This window comes from Salvelinus alpinus, chromosome 22 (genome assembly GCF_045679555.1).
Source record: "Salvelinus alpinus chromosome 22, SLU_Salpinus.1, whole genome shotgun sequence".
Classification (NCBI taxonomy): Eukaryota; Metazoa; Chordata; class Actinopteri; order Salmoniformes; family Salmonidae; genus Salvelinus; species Salvelinus alpinus.
The window spans coordinates 14,081,255-14,098,151 of record NC_092107.1 but is presented as its reverse complement, the minus strand read 5'-3'; the positions used below and the strand labels follow the sequence as shown (position 1 = coordinate 14,098,151).

Sequence of the window (16,897 nt, the reverse complement as noted above, 5' to 3'; positions counted from 1 at the left end):
TTTTACTCTTCTACTGAGATCATTTACCTGAGAAAATATGATCAAGAAGTGACCTTTTTATAAAGAAGCCTTTATTCATGTGTAAACGTCAACCCCCCCAAATCTGAAAAGGCTAATAACATGAAATTCTATTATGTAATAATATAACAGGATACTATGGCTAAGGACCACTTACAGTTGATTCCGTTTAGAAACATAACCACTTACCATCCATTACAGTTACAGAGAGAGACTTGTATGTCAATTTGTCATAGCTGTTATACCTCAGACTTTAAAGATGCTGATAATGCAAATGAACCATTCAGCTGCTTGGTCCATACGCCATTCATAGGGCTTTTATAAACTCAGGGGGAAAAAGAAACGTCCCTTTTTCAGGACCCTGTCTTTCAAAGATAATTCATAAAAATCCAAATAACTTCACAGATCTTCATTGTAAAGGGTTTAAACACTGTTTCCCATGCTTGTTCAATGAACCCTGAACAATTAATGAACATGCACCTGTGGAAAGGTCATTAAGACACTAACCGCTTACAGACAGTAGGCAATTAAGGTCACAGTTATGAAAACTTAGGACACTAAAGAGGCCTTTCTACAGACTCTGGAAAAACACAAAGATAGATGCCCAGGGTCACTGCTCATCTGCGTGAACGTGCCTTAGGCATGCTGCAAGGAAGCATGAGGACTGCAGATGTGGCCAGGGCAATAAATTGCAATGTCCGTACTGTGAGACGCCTAAGACAGCGCTACAGGAAGACGGACAGCTGATCGATGGACAGCTGATCGATGGACAGCTGATCGTTCTCGCAGTGGCAGACCACATGTAACAACACCTGCACAGGATCGGTACAGCCGAACATCACACCTGCGGGACAGGTACAGGATGCCAACAACTGCCGAGTTACACCAGGAACGCACAATCCCTCCATCAGTGCTCGGACTGTCCGCAATAGGCTGATAGGCTGGACTGATGGGTTGTAGGCCTGTTGTAAGGCAGGTCCTCACCAGACATCACCAGCAACAACGTCGCCTATGGGCACAAACCCACCGTCGCTGGACCAGACAAGACAGGCCAAAAGTGCTCTTCACTGATGAGTCGGGGTTTTGTCTCACCAGGGGTGATGGTCAGATTCACGTTTATCGTTGAAGGAATGAGCGTTACACCGAGGCCTGTACTCTGGAGCGGGATCAATTTGGAGGTGGATGGTCCGTCATGGTCTGGGGCGGTGTGTCACAGCATCATCGGACTGAGCTTGTTGTCATTGCAGGCAATCTCAAAGCTGTGTGTTACAGGGAAGACATCCTCCTCCCTCATGTGGTACCCTTCCTGCAGGCTCATCCAGGCTCAACCCTCCAGCATGACAATGCCACCAGCCATACTGCTCGTTCTCTGCGTGATTTCCTGCAAGACAGGAATGTCAGTGTTCTGCCATGGCCAGCGAAGAGCCCGGATCTCAATGCCATTGACCACGTCAGGGACCTGTTGGATCGGAGGTTGAGGGCTTGGGACTTTCCCCCCAGAAATGTCCGGGAACTTGCAGGAAGAGTGGGGTAACATCTCACAGCAAGAACTGGCAAGTCTGGTGCAGTCCATGAGGAGGAGATGCACTGCAGTACTTAATGCAGCTGTTGGCCACACCAGATACTGACTGTTACTTTTGATTTTGACCCCCCCCCCCCTTTTGTTCAGGGACACATTATTCAATTTCTGTTAGTCACATGTCTGTGGAACTTGTTCAGTTTATGTCTCAGTTGTTGAATCTTATGTTCATACAAATATTTACACATGTTAAGTTTGCTGAAAATAAACACAGTTGACAGTGAGAGGACATTTCTTTTTTTGCTGAGTTTATATCACAATTTAGACCTTTTTAAGCAACCAAAGGACACGGCAAAGGGCAAGCATTGTTTTATGGTTATGTAGCAGACCCAGTCATTCCCCTTAGCCACACCCGGTTGTTCACTACTCTGTGCAGATGAGTGGGTGGGTGGGTGGGTGGGTAGGTGGGTGGGTAAGGGAGGGAGAGAGAGAGAACACAGCAGTAGGCCGTGTCGGGCTCCCGGCTCCTTTGTTTTCTCCACAGGATTTGGAAAAGGTGACAGCATGCTGTTAGCGGCAAGTACTGTAACGAGCGCAGGGGTGTTGGTGTGTTCAACAAAGACGTGTGGTGGGAAGGGGCAGAGGGTGGGGAGGCAGGAAAACACAACTGTAAAAGCCTCTTTTGAGGAACAATGAAGTAATGGAGAGAGAGAGAGGTGGTGTTGGGAGAACTCTGTGAGAAGGGGAAACCAAAAGGGGTTCCTCTCCCTGTCAGAGAGAACTCCCTCCCTGTGTTAAGAAGAACGTTGGCACTGTTCCATCGTTTCTTGAAACGCTTTCCCCATAGAAATAGAACCTATAGAACGGTTCATCATGGCATCATTAACTTATATGGGGAAGTCCATTCTAGTAATTCTATTTCTATGGCTTTCCCCTTGCTGTTGGAGCCCCACCCACCCTCAGTCGGTGTCATCAACTTATTGTTGCGAGTTCGAATAGTAGAGTAGACAAGGTGCAATTTCAACATTTGATGGTGCATCAGAAGTTTTTCTCTTATGTCAGTTACTGATAGTCAATCAATTAGCCCATGTCAGCTAAAATGTTTTAGATTGCTAAATTAGTTTTGCGGCCAGCTATCTGAAGTTGTTATTGTGGTCAAATGACCAGTCGGGTGCCCCCCATTGATTTTGTTAGTCAGTCTCATGGATGTGGGTATGCAGACCCGCAAGCAACTGCGGCCCCTCGTGATGAGTTCAGATTTGTGGCCCCCACCCCCTCAGTTTCCCATCCCTGGATTACATGGCCAGATAACAGGTTTCTCACTAACTGGGAAAAATGGTGTTCCTCATCTCCCTGTCAGAGAGAGAACTCCTTCCCTGTGTCAAAAAGAATGTTGGCACTGTTCCATCATTTCTTGAAATGTTTTCCCATAGAAATATAATCAGTAGAATGAATGGTCCACACATGGCATCATTAGGGAAAGGGGGATACCTAGACAGTTGTACCACTGAATACATTAAAATGAAATGGGTCTTCCGCATTTAACCCAACCCCTCTGAATCAGAGAGGTGCGGGGAGCTGCCTTAATCAACATCCACATCTTCGACTAACTGCCTTGCTCAGGGTCAGAACGACAGATTTTTACCTTGTCAGCTCGGGGATTCGATCCAGCAACCTTTCGGTTACTGGCCCAAGGCTCTAACCACTAGGCTACCTGCTACCCCATAATTATATTGCTATGGCTTTCCCCTGGCTGTTGGAGCGATTTAGATGCCCAGATAACAGGCTTCTTGCTAACGAGCCCAACGAACCCTGGGAGAGAGACTACTCTCAGCGCAGCACCGCCCTGAGACGGACCACTTTTTCCTCAGGAACTGCAGGTTCTTTGTTCCTCTGGCCGTGTGAAACGATAGCCCACCAAGACTCGGGTCACCCCTCTCCATACCATTCGTTATGATCTGAAAAGGCAGAACGTATTCCAGATCAGCCCTCCTACTCTGGGGCTGTGAATACGGGCCTACGACTTGAAGGGGGGGATGGTGGAGGAGAGAAAGGAGATGGAGGGGTGGTGTTGACGACCACAAACTACATAAAGCCCCTCGGAGGGATACAGTGTGAATGAAGTGTGAGTTAAAGAGGCTGGTGTGAAAGCTTGAGTCATCACCCTGTAAAGATTACAGATGTTGCATCTTAATTTGAGCCAGTTTGCTACAGCAGGAAAATAAACCTGCAGCAACAGGGAATGTGGATTTTAATTAATGGACATTTTTGCAAGGGTTGATACATCTTTCGTAAGGGAAAATCAAGTCTTAAATTTCAAAATGGAAATTCCGAACTTCAGAAGTCTTTTTAAACTTCAAATATACTGCATTGCAGGAACGTTGTCCTGCAACAGGATGATCACGTTAGTTATTCTAGCTGGAACAACTCACCCGCCATTAATTCATAAAACAAAACAACATGAAATGTTGTAATTAGGTGTTGGTGTGCGGAGTCTCCTCAAGCCGAGGCAATTCATTAGCATTAAAGTCTGAAGGGCTCTACGCAGTCTATGCGAATGGAGCCGGATAGAGGTCCGTTTGCCTCGCTCTTTAGGAAGTTCTACGTATGTTTGTGCGGCTGCATTCATGGAAGGCAAATGGACCTCCGTCTGCTCCGTTTTGCATAGACTGTGTAGAGCCCTTAACGACCAGGGTTGTGGCACAATTGGCACCCTATTCCCTACAGTGCACTACTTCTAACCAGAGCCCTATGGGACCTAGTCAAAAGTAGTGCACTAATGTAGGGAGCAAGGTGCCATTTGTGAAAACTATTGGGACTACTTCACTGTCATCTCTTCTGCCATCTCTCGTTATAGCTCCCTGTTGCATAAAGGTGAAGGAGGGATGAGGGAGAAGAATGAGGGAGAAGAATGAGGGAGAAGAATGAGGGAGAAGAATGAGGGAGAAGAATGAGGGAGAAGAATGAGGGAGAAGAATGAGGGGGGAGCAGGGTAGGGTACCGTGTGAAGCAGGGAGTTGTTTTTGGAACGTTGGGGGGAGTACAGTGATGGCGATGGATAAGGAATGGAACCGTTTCCTGGCACCACACGTTCCTCTCCAGTCTCCTCTCCTCCTCCGCTACACATGCGTGTTCTGTCTGTTTCCTCTGTCTCTCTGTCTCTCTCTCTGTGTGTGTGTGTGTGTGTTTTTGTCCTCTGTGATACAGGCCGTCTTGTCCACAGCTGCCTCACCTAGCCCTTAATTAGGAGGAGGAGCACCCCTCTCCATCCCCTGAGCCAAGGCCCTACTGTGTCAATAACGCAACAACAACACATGCAGCTGCTCTGTGGTGTGTGTGTGGCAATGAACATTTGTGTGTGGACCCGTGTGTGTGCTGGCATAATCATCGGTGCGTTCCCTGCCTCGTTGATGCGTCCAGAGCGTGGTGACAGATCTGTGTGGTACTGTATAGTGATAGTGACTCTACTGTTTAGTGAGCCATGGATCTAGGTAACATTCGCGATCTGGTGCGTAAAACTCAAGTCTCCATCGTAGAAAACAGGTTTCTGGGCAAACGCATTGACAAGCTGAAGGATGTAAGTTAAGTGTTTTGAATGCACGTTTTATTTTTAGACTGGGGATTTTAGCTTGGGTGGGGCCTTTAAAGACTTTGGTTGAAGTGTTAACTTTTTTCTTTCGGGGTTTGGTTTTTCTCCGCTTCTAGTTGTAGCTTGCATAGGCTTACAAAATGAGTTATTTTCTAAGGAGGGCTCTTTGGTGTGGAACGCTGCAAAACTCCAGTTTCTACAATCACTTTCTGTCTGTGTATGTTATTGAATGTGGGGGGGAGAAGGCTCTTGCGCCAACTATTCTTTGTCATATTTTTGAACGGAAATGGGTACCTTTTTTGTGAAGCGTTAAGTGTCATAGTGTGTGTCTTGAGGTACGTAGCTAGATTGAGGTACGTAGCTAGATTGAGGTACGTAGCTAGATTGAGGTACGTAGCTAGATTGAGGTACGTAGCTAGATTGAGGTACGTAGCTAGATTGAGGTACGTAGCTAGATTGAGGTACGTTGCTAGATTGAGGTACGTAGCTAGATTCCGGGGCTGTTCTGAGCGCTTGTCAAGCATAAATGAGCACATTGAGAGATGCTCACGCGCAATGTTGATTTCAACTTAACCAGGGTCTGCTTAGAATGTCTCTTTGCCTTACCAATTTATATAATTGCTTCCTATTGCTAACCTCCTTCTCCCTCTCCCCTCCCTCCAGGCTGTGGGGAGTGACGGGGTGCGGATCACCATGGAGAGTGCCCTGACGGCCAGGGACCGGGTGGGTGTACAGGACTTTGTCCTGCTGGAGAACCACACCAGCGAGGCGGCCTTCATCGAGAACCTCCGCAAGCGCTTCAAGGAGAACCTCATCTATGTAAGGCGCCTACCCAGTTACTCTCACCTTCTGGGTCAACGCTTGTTTTTTTGTGTTCCGTTGCATAACATGTTGCTGACCTAATGAATTTGTGCCTGCTGAAAGAAATCAAAAATGGTGTACGTGTAGATGCAGCCCAGCGTTTTCCCCACTGTGTTGTCACCTCAGACACCATGAAGTCTCTCTCGGTCTCTCTCGGTCTCTCTCAGACGTACATCGGCTCAGTCCTGGTGTCGGTGAACCCCTACAAGGATCTGGAGATCTACACCAAGAACCACATGGAGCGTTACCGAGGCGTCAACTTCTACGAGGTCTCTCCCCACATGTGAGTAACCTGAACCCGGGTATCCCAACCCACCATCTCTCCACCTTCTCCTCCTCTCCCATCCCAGTTGACTGAGTCATGGACTAACGGTTATGTAACGGAGGGTTTTCAGAGTGTCTGCTCAGCATACGTTACGTTGAGCCTGTTTGTTTTGAGTTGTTGGGCGAAGAGGGATTTCCTGGCCGGTTCCTCTGACTCTCTGACCACGGACGAACAATGGACTGTATTATTGGAGAGTCCTCCATGCGCTCAACGTTCCCGGCTTCGCTGCTCCTCGACTCTGTGTTTTTTCCCGTTCTACTCAACCATGTAGCCAAATGTTTTCTGTCTGTCTGAGGGGGGGGGTGTGTGTTTTGGGAAGAGAGGGAATACGGAGGAGGGACAGAGATGAATTGGCGACTGGGTGAAGGGAGGAGGGCTGGGGGGATGGTGCAAGGTGGTACCAGAGGGGCGTTCCTCCTAGGAGGAGATTTTCCTGCCCCAGGCCTGACCCCCCCCCCCCCCCCCCCCACCCTCTCCCGGGGCTTTCAGGTGGTGACTGATAGGGCTCTTATCGAGGGGTTGGCGCTAACGTTATCTCAATTCTATGTTTCAAGGGAAGGGGAAAGGGGGATACCTAGTCAGTTGCACAACTGAATGCACTCAACCTAAATGTGTCTCCCACATTTAACCCCACCCCTCTGAATCCACACCCATGTCATGTGGCAAAACAGGCTGAATAAACATGGAGCCTGGTGAAAATGAGTCATCATAACAGGACCGTCATATCTCACTTACTGTGTGACCACCACACCTACCGAATGGGATCTTATTTCAAAGGGTAGAATCATCTTTATTCACCAGGTACATTTGCATGGACCAGGAATTTGACCTGGTGAAATGGTGCGGACAATAAAAACAATATATAGACAAAATAATTAAAAACGAATCCAAACCTTTTGTATCTGCGCAGTTCTTCCTCCTCTACAGTACTTCACTGACTCATGCTCTCTCTCTCTTCCCTCCTTCCAGCTACGCGGTGTCTGACAACTCCTACCGGTCCATGCGGACGGAGCGTAAGGACCAGTGCATCCTCATCTCGGGGGAGAGCGGTGCCGGCAAGACGGAGGCCTCAAAGAAGATCCTGCAGTACTACGCCGTGACCTGTCCCGCCAGCGACCAGGTGGAGACGGTCAAGGACCGCCTGCTGCAGTCCAACCCTGTCCTAGAGGTGAACGCCGGGGGGATTCCACGTCATCCGTTATCCGTTGCATGTGCCTGGCTTGGTCCAGTCTAAAACAAGATGTCATATTTCTGTGTGTGTATCTGTGGCCTCTCCTGGAGTGTGAGCGGGGGTCTCTACTCATGTAGTGTACTGTGTTGAGCTGTGGTGTGTTGGCTGGGCTAGTGGCGTACAGACCAATGGGGAGCAGGTGTGTTACGATCACAGCAGAGCAGTACAGACAGACAGACAGATGGGGAGAAGATGTGTTAGGATCACAGCAGAACAGAGCGATCCAGACTGACTGCCTGCCCTGTAATCTAGCCCCGTGTCTCAGCCACAGCACAACACACCTGACTGTCTGACCTCACTTTAACACATCTGTCTACCTCCTCCCCTCCCATTTCACCCTCTCCGTCCTCTCTCCTGTCTCCCACTCTTTTCTCTCTTCTTTCTTTGTGGACCCCCCCCTCTTTTATCCTCTGCCTCCCTCCTCTCTGCCTCCCTCCTCTCTGCATCCCTCCTCTCTGCCTCCCTATGTGTGTGATCCCAGGCTTTTGGAAACGCCAAAACGTTGCGCAACGACAACTCCAGCCGCTTCGGCAAATACATGGACATCCAGTTTGACTTCAAGGTGAGTGGTCACAAACACAGACGCACACACAATGACAGAGTATGTTCCGGTAAGGTGGATACCAGTATATAACCACTGCCAGTCCTTCCATATTAACTTGTACAATATGTTTATTTTTCCACTCCTACGTTACTGTACTGTCCATGGGGCTTGTTCGTTTCCTGGGGGCGTGTACACCTGCATGTGGCCCTGTGTCTGTCTCAGTATCCTTGCATCACCACCCTCTCCTCCTCTTCCTCCCCCTTTCCCCGGTTCCCTCTCTCCCGCCGGCAGGGTGCACCGGTGGGGGGCCACATCCTCAACTACCTGCTGGAGAAGTCACGGGTGGTGCACCAAAACCACGGCGAGAGGAACTTCCACATCTTCTACCAGCTGATTGAGGGGGGTGAGGAGGATCTGCTGCGGCGCCTGGGCCTGGAGAGGAACCCCCAGCAGTACCAGTACCTCGTCAAGGTGGGGGACACCAGAGCTTCGCTCTATGGTTGGGTCTGGAATGGGACACGGTTCCCTTTTGGACCAGAGTCTGTCCAGCTGTTTGGGGCTCAGGTCAAAAGTCATGCAATCGTGTGGGATTTGAGATTTATCCCCAAGCCTCTCCTTTAGGGCAGGAAGAGGTGTGTCTGTGGCTGCAGTTATCCCTGCCTTCTCTCTCGTTCGCGTTCTCTCGTTCTCTCTCTCTCTCGTTCTCTCTCTCTCTCGTTCTCTCTCTCTCGTTCTCTCTCTCGTTCTCTCTCTCTCGTTCTCTCTCTCTCGTTCTCTCTCTCTCGTTCTCTCTCTCTCGTTCTCTCTCTCTCGTTCTTTCTCTCTCTCTCTCTCGTTCTCTCTCTCGTTCTCTCTCTCTCTCTCGTTCTCTCTCTCGTTCTCTCTCTCTCTCTCTTTCTCTCTCTCGTTCTCTCTCTCTCTCTCGTTCTCTCTCTCGTTCTCTCTCTCTCTCTCTCTCTCTCTCTCTCTCGTTCTCTCTCTCTCTCTCGTTCTCTCTCTCTCTCTCGTTCTCTCTCTCTCTCTCGTTCTCTCTCTCTCTCTCGTTCTCTCTCTCTCTCTCTCGTTCTCTCTCTCTCTCTCGTTCTCTCTCTCTCTCTCTCGTTCTCTCTCTCTCTCTCTCGTTCTCTCTCTCGCTCTCGTTCTCTCTCTCGCTCTCGTTCTCTCTCGCTCTCGTTCTCTCTCGCTCTCTCTCTCTCTCTCTCTCGCTCTCGTTCTCTCTCTCTCTCGTTCTCTCTCGCTCTCGTTCTCTCTCGCTCTCGTTCTCTCTCGTGCTCGCTCTCTCGCTCTCTCTCGCTCTCGTTCTCTCTCGCGCTCGCTCTCTCGCTCTCTCTCTCTCGTTCTCTCTCGCTCTCTCTCGTTCTCTCTCGCTCTCTCTCGTTCTCTCTCTCTCTCTCTCTCGCTCTCTCTCGTTCTCTCTCGCTCTCTCTCTCTCTCTCTCTCTCTCTCTCTCTCTCTCTCTCTCGTTCTCTCTCGCTCTCTCTCTCGTTCTCTCTCGCTCTCTCTCTCGTTCTCTCTCGCTCTCTCTCTCGTTCTCTCTCGCTCTCTCTCTCGTTCTCTCTCTCGCTCTCGTTCTCTCTCTCGCTCTCGTTCTCTCTCGCTCTCGTTCTCTCTCGCTCTCTCGCGCTCTCTCTCGTGCTCTCTCGCGCTCTCTCTCGTGCTCTCTCGCGCTCTCTCTCGTGCTCTCTCGCGCTCTCTCTCGTGCTCTCTCGCGCTCTCTCTCGTGCTCTCTCGCGCTCTCTCTCGTTCTCTCTCGCTCTCTCTCTCGTTCTCTCTCTCTCGCTCTCTCTCTCGTTCTCTCTCGCTCTCTCTCTCGTTCTCTCTCGCTTTCTCTCGCTCTCTCTCTCGTTCTCTCTCTCGTTCTCTCTCGCTCTCTCTCTCGCTCTCTCTCTCGCTCTCTCTCTCGCTCTCTCTCTCGCTCTCTCTCTCGCTCTCTCTCTCGCTCTCTCTCGCTCTCTCTCTCGCTCTCTCTCTCGCTCTCTCTCTCGTTCTCTCTCGCTCTCTCTCTCGTTCTCTCTCGCTCTCTCTCTCGTTCTCTCTCGCTCTCTCTCTCGTTCTCTCTCGCTCTCTCTCTCGTTCTCTCTCGCTCTCTCTCTCGTTCTCTCTCGCTCTCTCTCTCGTTCTCTCTCGCTCTCTCTCTCGTTCTCTCTCGCTCTCTCTCTCGTTCTCTCTCGCTCTCTCTCTCGTTCTCTCTCGCTCTCTCTCTCGTTCTCTCTCGCTCTCTCTCTCGTTCTCTCTCGCTCTCTCTCTCGTTCTCTCTCGCTCTCTCTCTCGTTCTCTCTCGCTCTCTCTCTCGTTCTCTCTCGCTCTCTCTCTCATCCATCCATCGCTCTCTCACTGACGTTCTCTCTCGTGTTGTCTCTAGCCCAGTGGGAGTCTGCTTAATGGACCCAGTGTGTTATTAGTGTTGCTATAGAGACACTCTCAGGTGAAGGAGATGACTATCCCTACTTACTCCCCCACTGAGACCTACAAGACTTCTGCAAAAACACACACACACACGTCCGCACCTAATTTAGTCAGCCAATGAACGTGTGTGTGAGTGTTCAGTATGTGATGTGTGTCTGTGTTCGCTGAATCTACAATTTAGTACGCATACGTGTACAGCCTGTAGAGATAAACCATGCGAAACATGAAACTGCCCGTCTCAAAATACATCTGGAAATCTCTTCACCTTCACCTTGGGGGATGTTTTGTTTTAACTTCACACCTTTCTTTTGTACTTGTCTTACTAACACGAGCATCTGTCTTCTGTTTCTAACACCGATTCAGCGGTTGGCTGCTTTGTTGAGGGATGTTTTTACTTGCGATGTAGCAATGTGGTGTTTTTGGGTTTCTCAGGGGAACTGTCCCAAGGTGAGCTCCATCAACGACCGCAGTGACTGGAAGGTGGTGAGGAAGGCTCTGTCTGTCATCGGCTTCAACGAGGACGAGGTGGAGGTAAGAACCTGTTATTGCCACCGTGACGTCAGCCACTGAGGTAGTGTGTCGTCGGTTACCTCGAATACTACTACTGAGTACTTATTCCGTTTGACTGTCTGACCAATCACGTCTGTGCTTTGGGTTCCACCCTCTGTTTTGCTACTGTAGTTGTTCAGTGGCATGCTGTATGCCCCTTTTTGTGCTGCGGTCTTGTGCATATAGTCCGGTTGTGTGACTGTCTATATTGACCAATAAAGTGATCTTATCTTACAGGGGGTGAAGAGAGGGTGTGGGTGTGATGAGAGAGCTGATTTGTGCTTTGTGGGAGTGTCTCTTGCATTTTCATGACTGTAGTCTGGGCTTGTGGCCAGAGCTCAGTGTGTATCAGTTTAGAAAGGGGAGAGAGCAGGTGGTTATCTATTGTATACAGTACTTACACACACACACACACACACACACAAGGCCAACTTCACTATATGCTTGCATGTGGGGGGAGGATGGTTGGCCCCCTTTTAGTTAAATTATATTTCATAAAGCCTAATTTAATTATTTCAGCCATCAAGATAGCGTTGTCTTTTAGCACATCGCAATAAAATGTGTGTAATCTTATCATGTCTAATCTTCACATGGCTTCTCTCTCTCTCTCCTCTCGTCTCTCCCTAGGAGCTGTTAAACATTATTGCCAGTGTTCTTCACTTGGGCAACATTCAGTATGGAGGAGAGGACAGCGGCAATGCCTACATCACTACAGACACACAGATCAAATACCTGGCGAGGGTATGACCTCTCCCCCCCTTACTACGGTGTACCCACGGAAACACTACTCGTACTACACTCAGTCAATCGTGTACCGTGTCAATACTCAGTCATAACACATTACTCTCTTCCTAGCTCCGCACTTTCACTACTCATTGTCTCAGTAGGATGGATAACATTGACGCTGGTTTTGAATGAATTTGGATGTGTGTTGATGTTTGTTGTTGTTGACGTTTTGCAGTTACTGGGTGTGGATGGCTTGGTCCTGAAAGAGGCGCTAACGCACAAAACGATCATCGCCAAAGGGGAAGAGGTAGGCTGGAACCTTCCCTACGTGCTCTTTATATTACGCTCTGTGAGAAATGTTCTATAGTCAACATAGAACGGCTCCTCGGTACCTCGGCAGGTGAGGAATTGTGGAAGGACTGTTTCCATTGTTCTCTGTGTGTGTCCGTGTCTGATCTGTGTGTGCGTCCTCCAGCTGAAGAGCCCTCTGAACCTGGAGCAGGCGGCGTCGGCCCGGGACGCCCTGTCCAAGGCCGTGTACGGCCGCACCTTCACCTGGCTCGTCAACAAGATCAACGTCTCCCTGGCTTACAAGGTAAAACACAAACACACACACACACGTGAACTAACGCCCCGTTCACCTCTGACCCCCTCCCCTCCGTTGGCATGATATCCCTATATCTACCACAGTCTTCTGCCTCTCCTGTCAGCCTGCACTTTTGACCTATTAGCTGGCCATTTCATAGACCGTGGCGGTAGGACTCCCCCTTGTGGATGTGTTGTAATACTACGTCAGAGCAGTAACGCTAATTCAACTGCACTGCGTTTCTGTACAGGCTATTGTCTGATGGGGATTAGGTCAGTGCATATTTGAGCTGTGAGGTACTCTCTAACCGTAATGCGTCTAGTCCATGTCTGTTGTGAGTTTGTCATTCAGCAGTGCTTATCATGCTGTATTTAGGTACGCATGTTAACAAATGATGAGTCTGTTGGCTTACACGGTTTACGAGAAGTTTACGAATGCTCCTACATGAAAGCTGTCATTTCTTCTTCTAGGATGAGACTTATAAGAACGCTTCAGTCATTGGCCTCCTGGATATCTATGGTTTTGAAGTCTTCCAGCACAACAGGTACCAGAGGAATATAGAACTCATTTTCCCATAATCCGTTGTATTTTCGACAGCGTTTACCATTTTACTGTCATTTTACGGTTCATCTGTAATCGTGTGTACGTGTCGCAGTTTTGAGCAGTTCTGCATTAACTACTGTAACGAGAAGCTGCAGCAGCTCTTCATCGAGCTCACCCTCAAGTCCGAGCAGGATGAGTACGAAGCAGAGGGAATCACGGTGAGACTGCTCTCTCTTTCTCCTATCAGGCCATCTCGTTCTCCATCCCCTCTCAGCCCTCCGCCTCTATGCTTCTATCCGTCTTGGAGGGACCTTCCCTTCCCTCTACTGCACTCCATCTTTTCATTCTCCCTTTACCACTCCCCTCTACCTCTCTTCTGTCCCGTCCTATCCTTCCACCTTCTCCCTATCGGCTCTGTATGACTGTCTACACGGTGATTGGTTGCTCGCTCCACTACGGTTCAGGGCCCGTGTTGCCAAAGAATCTCAGAACAGGAGTGCTGCTGATCTAGGATCAGTTGAGGCTTTTAGATCATAATGACTGAGATTATATGAAAAGGGGGGGGCCTGATCATACATCAGCACTCTTACTGAGACGCTTTGTGAATACGGGCCCATGAGGGAGAGCGATTAATATCCAGTCACTCATTCGTCAAAGGGGACGTTATTGTACAACGTGTAATGTGGGCTGCATTTGTGATGATGATAATGTGGTGGTAAACCTGTTAATAAAGTGACAGTGAACTGTGTGCAGGAGCAAACAGCCATGAAGGTTTGTTTGACCGTATGCATAGTGTGGGTTCAGAATGTCCTCCTTGTCCCGGATTCTCAGCATTCTGTCAATGTTTTGTTTTACAACCGTTCAAACGGTTGTTCCCGTCTTCTAAACAAGCGATTAAAAGATGCCGTTGTGTTCCTTGCTGTCACAGTGGGAGCCTGTGCAGTACTTCAACAACAAGATCATCTGTGATCTGGTGGAGGAGAAGTTCAAAGGCATCATCTCCATTCTGGTGAGAATCCGTTTCAGTCTCTAATGTAACCCTGAGCTTTTCAAGTTGACCTTTCCCCTTTCTCTCGCCTCTTGGCCCCTCTGCGTCTGGTATGTCCTACTGTCACAGTCAACTGTCCATCTAATGTATTTCTCTCTCTTTCTCTCTCTCTCTTTCATTTTCTCTCTTTCATTCTCTCTCTTTCATTTTCTCTCTGTCAGGATGAGGAGTGCCTGAGGCCAGGGGACGCCAGTGACCTCACCTTCCTGGAGAAGTTGGAGAATACTGTGGGAGGCCACGCCCACTTGACAACGTGAGTCTGCGCACATACGAGCGCACGCGTACAAACCTCCCTCTGCTAACAGAGCAACAGGAGATGTCGTGAGAGCTGGCTGTCAGTTGACTTTGTCAGGACACAGAAGCCCGTAGACAATACATGAATCAACAGAGTTGTAATGCTTGGTCTGCAGTAGTGCATAACTATTAAAAACAAAATATCTGTTGGGAACAAAATGCACACAAGTTAAAGGAGAACTCCTCCCATTAGTCCGTTGTAAGCATAAGTCGTGTTCATTAGGTACCAAATGGAAGAAAACAGGTTGAAACCGGGAGGGATTACATGAAAGTGATTTAATAAGAAAAGCTTGTTTTTGTTTTCCGTTGCAAAATGTTTTGCTACGGGGTCTATGGTGTGCCCTGACGAATAGTCACTTGTTGTTGATGTGTTCCTCCTAGTCACAAGCTGGCCGACGGAAAGACCCGGAAGGTGATGGGCCGAGAGGAGTTCAGACTGCTGCACTACGCTGGAGAGGTCAACTACAATGTCAACGGTGTGTGTGTGGAGCAGCAGCAGTGTCAATTGTTAGGGGGAAGCGAGAGGGAGAAGACCAGAGGAAGGATGTTCCTGTAGTTCTTGAAGTGGTCTGTCACTGTGTGTGTAATCATTCTTTCCCCCAACCTTACTTGGAGTGCATGTGTTCTTACTCTCTCTCTCTCTTCCCCCTCTAGGCTTCCTGGACAAGAACAATGACCTCCTCTTCAGGAACTTGAAAGAGGTGAGAGGGAGAATTCAGGCCAAAAGGGGAAAGGATTTAGATGGTAGATGGATGATATGACTCTGAGATTGTGTTGTTACTTATGTCGACTCTCTCTGCCTCTGTCTTACACCGTGTGTGTGAGTTTGTAGAACAGTCTGGTAGTTCTAGTCGTAGTGAGTTGTACTCATTCTCTGTGCGTTGTCCATCCACAGGTCATGTGTATGTCTGATAATAAGATTCTGACCCAGTGCTTTGACCGGGCGGAGCTGAAGGACAGCAAGAGACCTGAGACGGTGAGAACAGCCATTACCCTGTAGTACCACTCAGAGGGCAAAGGTCATAGGTACGCCCATGGGCACGCAACAATACATGCATGTCTGCAATGTACCCCAAAGCATACACTGATGCACAATCACAGACTCATATATACATGTCCTGTCTCATACACACTTACAAACAGCCACTTATTTATATTCTGTGGATCTTCCTCCCGCCACACTGAAGGGTAGAGTGAGTGACAGGGGAATCTCTGCTCCCCGCTCACACACTCAGGAATGCCCTGACACTTGGTTGCCCTCCACACACACACACACACACACACACACACACACACACACACACACACACACACACACACACACACACAGTGGAGGCCCATTGGTTGTGGGTCGCTGGTGTCGAGTCCGTTGACTGATTGTGTTCATTGTTGACGAGACGCGCTCTCTCTCTCTCTCTCCATCCCTACCCCCAACCCTGTCACTGCCCCCAACCCTGTCACGTCACACTGGGACCTGTGTTCTGTCCAGTCTCGGCCTCAGTCCAGCCAGCAGCCGTCCTTTCTGCTCCTCTCCTCTTCCTGCACCTCTCCTCTCTACATCCCTCGCTCAGTGCTCACTCTCTTTCTTTGTTTCTGTCTCTGCCTCCAGGCAGCGACCCAGTTCAAGACCAGCCTGGCGAAGTTAATGGAGATCCTGATGTCCAAGGAGCCGTCGTACGTGCGCTGCATCAAGCCCAACGATGCCAAGCAAGCAGGTAGGAAGGAACCCAATGCATTGCTCGCACCGCGCTGTCAACAGGGTCGTATTCATTAGGGCACACCGGCGCAAAATGTTTCAAAACGTTCAACGGAAAACTAAAATGAGCTTTTCTGATTTGGTCATGGTAGTCCCTCCTTGTTCTAGTACATTTGCTTCCGTTTGGTGCCTAATGAATACAGTGTTTCACCTATATGCATTTAGCAGTGGCGCACCGCTGCATGAATACATGTTTGTTTATTTTTCGGAATGGTAAAACTCTTTCAGTGTAAACTTAAACGGCTAACACCAGGTATAAAATATGTATAAAATATGTCTTATTATATTTTTAAATAAGATCATCTCTGAGAACTAAAAGTCACCAAAATAAAAACTAGACAGCATCAAAAATTCTAAAAATGGCATGGCTTGGGGCCCTCATTTGATTTTGATATGTTTAAGTAATTCCGATCGCATAAGAACACGGCATAAGCCATTGCAGGAAATTAGCTTTGAAACTGCAATTTCTCTCTCAGCCCCATGACAAAATATGTAGAATTGCCGGGAAACTAACTTTAAAACTGTGAAATTGTCTCTCAGCCGTTAACTATGCCATCTGCTATCACACTTACTTAGGTTTTCTGTGCCAGTTCAATAAAAAAAAAATTATAATATCTTGTCTGTCTTGTATCTACGATTCTTAAATCTGACCTTGCGTTTTGATTGTTTTCAGTGACATCAATGGCAGCACTGTACTTCACACTGCGTTGCTCAGTATATCGAGCTGGCCTTTGTCAATAGATGGCCTTCTGTGTCTTTCCTACTGTTGCTCTTTCTCTCCTCACTCCTACCCTCCTTATTGTCCATTGTCTGCATTTCTGGGACTAAGTCGGAGCAATTGTGTTTTTATGGTTTGCTTGAATAAGCATCACGCGTTGCTGCTAACAACTGTAACAACAAAC

The 16,897-nt window shown here is 48.6% G+C and overlaps 1 protein-coding gene across 7 annotated transcripts in view; it reads left to right on the top strand.

Moving 5' to 3' along the window:
* The window catches only part of LOC139549052 (unconventional myosin-Ic-like), a 52,452-nt gene that overhangs the window by 23,977 nt on the left and 11,578 nt on the right, over window positions 1-16,897 (top strand). For 5 of the 7 annotated variants that reach the window (XM_071359139.1, XM_071359138.1, XM_071359141.1 and 2 more), the window contains exons 2-18: window positions 5,790-5,945; window positions 6,155-6,270; window positions 7,282-7,480; window positions 8,025-8,105; window positions 8,379-8,558; window positions 10,926-11,024; window positions 11,670-11,783; window positions 12,004-12,075; window positions 12,244-12,363; window positions 12,825-12,898; window positions 13,010-13,115; window positions 13,826-13,906; window positions 14,107-14,198; window positions 14,621-14,715; window positions 14,894-14,940; window positions 15,135-15,215; window positions 15,849-15,954. In XM_071359139.1, coding sequence (XP_071215240.1) covers window positions 5,790-5,945; window positions 6,155-6,270; window positions 7,282-7,480; window positions 8,025-8,105; window positions 8,379-8,558; window positions 10,926-11,024; window positions 11,670-11,783; window positions 12,004-12,075; window positions 12,244-12,363; window positions 12,825-12,898; window positions 13,010-13,115; window positions 13,826-13,906; window positions 14,107-14,198; window positions 14,621-14,715; window positions 14,894-14,940; window positions 15,135-15,215; window positions 15,849-15,954 — 1,819 coding nt within the window. Of the gene's footprint in view, window positions 1-4,976; window positions 5,115-5,789; window positions 5,946-6,154; window positions 6,271-7,281; window positions 7,481-8,024; window positions 8,106-8,378; window positions 8,559-10,925; window positions 11,025-11,669; window positions 11,784-12,003; window positions 12,076-12,243; window positions 12,364-12,824; window positions 12,899-13,009; window positions 13,116-13,825; window positions 13,907-14,106; window positions 14,199-14,620; window positions 14,716-14,893; window positions 14,941-15,134; window positions 15,216-15,848; window positions 15,955-16,897 lie in introns of those variants that run through there. The other 2 variants (XM_071359137.1, XM_071359136.1) reach the window with 2 other exon arrangements.